Genomic DNA, 7,744 nt, shown 5'->3' with positions numbered 1-7,744 from the left:
TGGACAACTGGCTTATAACATCATCCTTGGGCGGCCGTTTATTTCAGAGGTTGCAGCTCTAATTTCCATTCGCCATCTGGCAATGTACATTCCCACCAGCAGAGGAGGTGTAATGATTAGTGGAAATCAAAAAGTGGTTCAGGAGATTTACTCGGCGTCTCTACCGATCCGCCCCCAATCCAAAGATGATGAAGGTGAAAAAGATGAGCTTGTCACCACAGCGTTTGGCGACACCGAAATGTTTCTTATTGCGGATGGAAAACAGGTACAGATCGCCAAAGGATAGAAAGAAGAAACCAAGGAGGATGTCACGAAGGTCCTTATTGAGTCTGAAAGCATGTTAGCATAGGAGAACGAGATCCTCACAAGAGTAAGTCCAGACGTAATTACTCATAAGCTAAACATCAATGAGGACGCAGTTCCAATGGCTCAGAAACGATGAAATCATGGCCCGGAGAGACAAAAGGCGATCGAAGAAGAAATAGCCAAATTAAAAAAGGCTGATGCGATCGAGGAAGTGATCTATGCACAATGGTTGGAAAACGTGGTGCTAGTTAAAAAGGTGGGCGGATCCCATAGAATGTGTATATACTTCATTGATCTCACTAAGGCGTGTCCCAAGGATAACTACCCCCTTCCTTGTATTGATATTCTCGTGGATGGAACAGCTGGGTATGGAGTATACTCGTTTACAGACGTTAAGTGAAGTTATCACCAGATCCTGATGGAGCCCTCAGATCGAATTAAGACTTCTTTTGTGACGCATCAGGCCACATACTGTTTTAAAGCCATGCCTTTTGGGCTCAAAAATGCTGGAGCCACTTACCGGCAACTTCTCTGTTTATGTTGATGACATGATCATTAAAAGCAAAACTATGGAAAGGCACATTGAAGATATCAAAGAAGTCCTGGGAGTCCTTCGCAAACATAACAACAAGCTGAATCCAGAAAAATGTACCTTTGGAGCAACATACAGTAAATTTCTTGGGTATATGATCAGTCAGAAGGGAGTGGGTTCTAATCCGGACAAAATCAAAGTGGTGCTACACATGAAAGCTCCCCGAAACATCAGAGAAGTGCAGCGCCTCAATGGGCGGATCATAGCCCTTGGAAGATTTATTTCATGCTCCACCCGAAGATGCCTTCAGTTCTATGATGTGATAAAAAAAGCAAAAGGCATTTGAGTGGAATGGAGATTGCAAACTAGCCTTTGAAGGCATGAAGCGTTTCCTTGCAGAACCACCTCTGATGAGTAGACCTCTCAAAGGTGAAGATTTGTATATGTATGTTTCCGTTACTGATAAAGCTATATGTACGGCAATGATCAGAGAGGAAGAAGGCCAACAATATTCAATCTACTATGTTAGTAAAGTTCTGAAGGATGCCGAAACTCGATACTCAAGATTGGATAAAATGGCGTTGGCAGTTGTTACCACATCTATCTACCTCAGACCCTACTTCTAAGCACACACGGTCGTTGTCAGAACCAACATACCAATGAGAAAGGTATTACAGAAGCCCAAAACTTCTAGCAGATTGATGGAATGGTCCATTCGCCTTGGCGAGTTTGATGTTCGATATGAAGGTAGATCCGCTTTAAAAAGTCAAGTATTGGCGGATTTTATAAACGAATTCACCGAAGAAGACATCAATCCCCCCAAGGTGAAACAGGAAGAATGGACAATGTACACCGATGGGGCGTCATCAGCTGAGGGTGCTGGAATAGGAGTTGTGATCAAAAGACCCTAGTATATTAAGATACACTATGCGGCCAAACTAGATTTTCCAACAACGAACAACGTTGCCGAGTATGAGGATCTGATTCTAGGGCTTCGCTTGTTGAAAGAAATTGTGCCAGAATGGGTTGTAATTTATAGCGACTCAAAATTGATGGTCAACTAGATGATCAAAAATTTCAGTGTCAAAGATGAAACTCTGGTCAAATATGTAGAGGAAGCCAAGCGGATCCTGAATTACCTAGAAAGTAAGGAGGTGAATTGGGAAATGATCCATGTACTCAAAGGATCCAATACGGAAGCAGATCACCTGGCTAAGTTAGCTTCAAGCAGAGACTAGTGGGCGGATCTCGAGTGTCCCTTTGAAGTGAAATCTAAACCAGCATTTGCCCCAGAATTTATGGCAGTTATGACACTAGCTCCTGGCGACTGGTGAAAACCTATTCGTCAATACCTTATTGATGGTTCCTTGCCTCAAGACAAGGAAGAAGCTAGATGGATGGTAAGGAAAGCAACGTATTTTTCACTAATCAATGATCACTTATACCGCAAGATAGGAAAAAGATTGATCGCCATCAAGGGGAGTCTTATCTTTCTTAGGTCTTAAAACTAAAAACCCTCACAAGGTTTATTCGTCGGGGTATGGCTGGCCACCTTACCCCAAAGTGTTCCTACCATTAGATCTGTGATATAAAGCATGATTTGTTTATAGGAAATATATTAGAAAAGAAAAAATTAAAATGTACTTAGTTGCAATCATCCCAAAAATAAAAGGAAACTACACTACGACGTTGGTTTTCCCAGCCTTGGCAGAAGATACTTCCTTTTCGGGAAGATCGTTCACCTTCTCAGCAGCTTTTACTGGGGAACCACCAGCATCCGCTGCCACATGACCCGTCTACCCGCTCCTTTCCCCCGATATTTCACTTGGATGGTCCGCCTCCTCCTCCTCTAGATTGATAAAGGGCTTGACGTCCTCACCAACATTTTTCTTCATCTCGGTCAGGACCTGCCCATAAATGAAGTCACGGGCATTCTCCATCTTGTCATACTTTTTGGCCTCTTTGGCACTGGGAACGAGCAGCTCAGGGTCAACAAAGCCTAATTCAGGATGGCTGATTTTGATGTAGGCCATTATCCGCTCGCCATAGTAAAAAGCACGACTACCACACAGGGTATCCATGTTCTTCAGTTCAACTTTGGCAGCTTCCAGGTCTTTTGTGACCGCCACCAGCTTGTCTTCCAACTCCTTTATCTTGGCGTCTTTGCTTTCACTGAGAGCAGCTGCCGCAGCTATGTTGGAATTAGCAATGGAGACTTCAGTCTCAAGGCTCTTTATGGTTGCCTTATCAGCAACACCTTGTATGACATCCGCCTCCAGAGCACAAATATGGGTATACGCCTGCCATTTGAAGGAAAAATGTCAAAATGAAGGAGCGCTAGGAACAGATTCACAAAATCAGGATCAGTCTTTCGTCCAAAAATGTCAAATGGACGAAGTAAACAAAAACTAAAACCAAGGAACGAAGGTTTACCACAAGAAGTTTCCTTTTCCCCATTTTCGCATGGCTGGCCCCAGAGTACTTCGTCCTGTTTTTCTGGACGGTGTAGAGCCACCCAAAAGTTTCATCAAGGTCATTCATTATGGCCTCACTTTGGACGGCAACTCTGTCCCCGTGCTTGGCGAGCCAGTATTCGCCCAGGTCCGGTTTCACCAGCTAAAAGTGAAAATACTAAGTTAAAAGCAGTAGAAAAAGGAATAAAAAGGAAAAAATAGAAACGTAAAGTAATCTTACCTCTTCGGAAGAAGGCGGAAACCAGTCCACCTTTGGTTTCCCAGGTAGGAGTAGTTGGGAGGTCAGAGGAGGAACTGGTTGAACCTTGTATTGAGCTCGGCTTTGAGGATTCTTCACGAGCACCCCTTGAATAGTTGGAAAAGTTCCATGGGGAGACTGGTTAGCAGACACCACAGGAAAAAGATATAACAAAACAAAAATTATTGGTCTGCAGTCTTAAAGATGGTCAATCTAAGTTTATTCAGTTTGGTCTGTGTTTTCAGCAAAACTGATGGTTATTCAGCCCTGTTGCAAATCATGCTTTCTTCATTCAGTAAGGGAAATTAATACCATGAATTCACTAACATTTCCATTTAAAAGAATGTCAAGTGGTTACTGCTGATTAAATAAAAGACAGTATGATTCTTACAAAGGTGGCAACTTACCAGATAAACCGAGAGATACCTCCTCCCTCAGATCAGTGCCTGTCTGAGATGCAGACTCACAAGTTTGTTGTTGATAATCTTTGTCGTGTGCATGAGATATACACGTCTCATCAAGCACCTTGTCCTCCATTTCGATGACAATATTGTGAAGCAAGCAGCAAATCAAAACTATTCTTGGCAGCTTATTCTTATCAGGCATAAACATAGTTCCATGAATTATCCTCCATATCTCCTTCAGCTTGGCCAATGCAATTTGTGCTACCGTTAGTGTTGCAGAATGTCGCTTATTAAACTCGACCTGATAATCATGGAGTGCAGGCTGAAAAGGAGTGAGTAGCCATGGTAATAAAGGAAACCCTTCATCCCCTATAATGTATTCCCTCAATTCTGTCCCTTTCTTAACCTCTATCTTCTTCCCATTTAGCCTTTTCCTTTCCTCAGAAAGTTTGAAGAAATCGGAGTACTGGAGCACAAGGGCATCACTTAAACTACCCGGGTAACCGATGGAAACATCTAGGAATCGCATGTCCGGGCCAACTATTGCTTGCAAAGCCATGCTATGGTTCTTTTCTTGATCAATCCATGCATCATTCGAATCATCCACTGTAGAAAGAGTCATGACAATGTGTGTAGTGTCAATCACACCACAGCAATTAGGAAGGCCATGATTTTTCTCAAACTTGTGCTTAATATCTTCCATCTCTGCTTCTGTGGAAGGCCAGCAAAGATGATGCAATCCTCTCTCCTCCATTGCTTCCACAAATCGCCATGTTATATGTGAAACAGTTGATCGATTAATGCCAAATAAATCTCCAACGTTTGAGAATGAATCGCCGGAGCTAAGCCTCCTAAGAGCAATAGCTACTTCATCAGCTGGCAATAATGGTTTTCCATTTGAACCAGTAAGATTGGATTGCCTAGACCGCAGAGTATCATGCACAAGTGAACAGATATAATCGAATGTCTTCCTTGAAATTTTGAAAACAGATTCAAATGTCTTCGACTTTTTTGAGTTAGAAAGAGGTCCTACAAGGAAGAATAACAGTTAAATTATTGTAAGCATGTGCATATTCAACAATAACATGTCAAAGTCGCTTAGGGGAATGAACAAACAATGTTGTAGGCAAAACTAATGAATGTTTGCCCTGACATATAAAAGGGAAGGAGAATAACTGTAAGTTCACATGTAAATTAAGCAGTATGGTTGCTGTTGTTACATATATGTTGGATACTACACACAATAAAACATTTATTTTGTAATTGTAAAATGATAAAAGTCAATACTCAATTTGTAGAATCAATTCAACTCACTCATAAAAAATACGTACTTCAGAGTTACTTAGAGCTTGCATTGTAAGTGTTCCCTAAGAGGCAAAATTAAATACATGCTTCAGGGTTCAGGGTTCAGACACAAATAAACAAGAAGCCTAAAACAATTTCACACGTTTTACAGAAAGAAATTCTGTTGAATAGATCCACAGGAAAACATGTGTGATGTCACAAGGAGCTCAGCACAAAATCCTTTCAGCACAAAATCCTTTCATATATTTGGAAAAAAAATAAAAATCACAGATTGAATACAAGCAATTGCTAGAAAGCGTGTGCAGTTAATATTACACCTTTTATATGATAATGGATTAAATTGTGGTAATTCATTTGATTTCAAGTATGCCAAATGAACTTGGATCCTTTTGGGATAATTTCTCTATCGGTTTCGATACAAAAAAATTCTGATGCTGCGCGTTAAGACTTCTAATGATATGGAACAGATGCTAATGCACATAAAAAACATTGAGCTAATGCATTATTTTTTTAGAAACATCCAATTGAAGTTTCAGCAAATATTCTTCAAGCACCATGTTGAAAAAAATAAATAAATAGAAGACTAGCCCTATCTAAGCAGATGTGTTCAGTGAACCAGAAGAATAACAATGTACTCCCTCCCTGTAACCAAAAAAAAAAGAAGAATAACAATGTACTAGCTCATACAAGTTACAACACTTTCAACATATTTCGTTTGCTCTCTCTTACCCCGAAGGTGGTCTTACTTCACTCGTAAAATCACTCCATGTCTTTTTCAAAATGCAAGGGAGTAATCTACCAGCCTAAAAAAAGATAATATTCTTCGCAAGACCATTTATCATGGAGAAAGAAAACTGAATAGTGACAGTGACGCAGTTATAAAAAAAAAAATCCTTTTCCTATCAGAACCAAATAATCATACTGAGTCTATAGTTCATACAGAAGAAGCAAGTTATTGGAAAATAATAGCATAAAACAAATGCTTTTGCAGGCCATAATATGTAACAAGGGGCAAAGCAAATCATGCATGACCAGTTCTGAAACTATATAACCTTCCCATGGAGGAATTTGCTCATTTGGTTTATGTAAATGCATAACCAAAAACTATAACAATGTACTGGCTACTAATTCTCCATCACTGATACGGAAACTCGGAAAGGATACAAAGAAGAAGGTTGGTGAATGTCAAAGAAAATTGCATTTTTAAATTAATGCTAGAAGTCAAGGAAAAACTAAGCAAGAACATGATTGATGCAAATCAAGAGTAACAGGAAGTAACACCTCTAGATGAGTTTTGTTTTAAAAAGAAATCCCCTATCCAATCTTAACCACGCGTAAATGATTCATTAGTCCAATAACTAAGCACTAAATTAAGCCTTCTCCTTATGATATCAACGGATACAAATAACCCTTGGAAAAATGTGGAAAAATTGAACCGTAAGAACTCCTACTCAAATCAATCAGTCATCTAAGAAAAATCCGATAATGCAAAACTGAATTCAAAACTCTATCAAAAACATAATAAACTTAGCCAGTGAAGTTACAAACCCCAAACCTTGAGAAGCTGAATGGGGTGGATCAATATAATGATTCATTATGAAACTCAACAACAACACCAATTGATCAAAGACAAGAATCGTAAGCAGAAAATATCAACATTCTAGAAATAAGAGAAAAGTATAATTCTACATTTACAATGCAGTAACGGAAACAATAACAAACCTAATTACAATGAAACTCGATCAGAAAAAATGAATTGGAATTAACGAGATTAAAGGTAAAAGTAGTAAAATGCAAATGTATACCAGTAATCCTGGTGGAGAAATCATCCCACCAGTCTAAGGGCTGGTTGGGCTGAGGTTGCAAAGAAGACAAAGCAGCAGTTAATACATTTTGGTCAACCTTTTTCTCTGCTTTTTTTCTTCGCTTGAATTCTCTAATGGGTACCATTGCAAAACCACAAAAAGAACAGACAGACAAGTAGCAAATCAGCAAGAAATATTAAAAAAGGAGTAAAAGGAATTGAAAATGGATTGTTTGATCTGAAAAGGGTCGCATAAGGTTATTTTTTCTGTTTGTGTTTTCGTTCAAAACATGCTGTGAGAGTGACTAGAAGAAAAGGGAAGATACTGAAAGCAGCTACGATGAAAGGAAAAGGCAAAAGCTATATTTTTCTCTCCAGTTTTTTTCTTCCTCTCCTCTTTTATAAACATTTTGGAGGACTAAAAGAGTCTATAAAACTTTAAATGCCAGCAAAAAACGAATGTGTAAATTTTTTCAATTTTACGATTTTAGTTAAAAAAAAAAAAAAATATCAAAATAGACCTAAAGTTTTTGGGAAGTATTAATTTAGGTTTAACGTTCAAAATAGCACCAATATAGGCTTAAATTTACAATATAGCATCAATTTAGGTCTCACGTACAAAATAACACCAATATAAGCTTAACATTTATAAAATAATATAAATTTAAGCTTAACGTTTAC

At 39.0% G+C, this 7,744-nt stretch overlaps 1 protein-coding gene across 1 annotated transcript; it reads right to left on the bottom strand.

Annotated features, from left to right (window-relative positions):
- Positions 1–2,164: 2,164 nt before the first annotated feature.
- On the bottom strand, positions 2,165–7,458 carry LOC136225718 (protein ALP1-like). The gene is made up of 5 exons (XM_066013825.1): positions 7,065–7,458; positions 3,958–4,983; positions 3,533–3,657; positions 3,272–3,454; positions 2,165–3,138 (listed from the first exon to the last, which is right to left on the bottom strand). Exons 1-5 carry the CDS (start codon positions 7,207–7,209, stop codon positions 2,635–2,637), a joined length of 1,983 nt encoding a protein of 660 aa, XP_065869897.1. The 5' UTR covers positions 7,210–7,458; the 3' UTR covers positions 2,165–2,634.
- Positions 7,459–7,744: the final 286 nt, after the last annotated feature.

Source organism: Euphorbia lathyris, chromosome 4, assembly GCF_963576675.1.
Source record: "Euphorbia lathyris chromosome 4, ddEupLath1.1, whole genome shotgun sequence".
Lineage (NCBI taxonomy): Eukaryota > Viridiplantae > Streptophyta > Magnoliopsida > Malpighiales > Euphorbiaceae > Euphorbia > Euphorbia lathyris.
This window is presented reverse-complemented; position numbering and strand designations above follow the sequence as displayed.

Coding starts and splice junctions, on each gene's coding strand:
- LOC136225718 (XM_066013825.1), bottom strand. CDS start 7,209: ATGGTACCCATTAGAGAATTCAAGCGAAGAAAAAAAGCAGAGAAAAAG. Junction 3,658..3,957: donor GGTATCTCTCGGTTTATCTG/GTAAGTTGCCAC, acceptor CAACTATTCAAG/GGGTGCTCGTGAAGAATCCT. Junction 3,139..3,271: donor GGAAAAGGAAACTTCTTGTG/GTAAACCTTCGT, acceptor TTCAAATGGCAG/GCGTATACCCATATTTGTGC.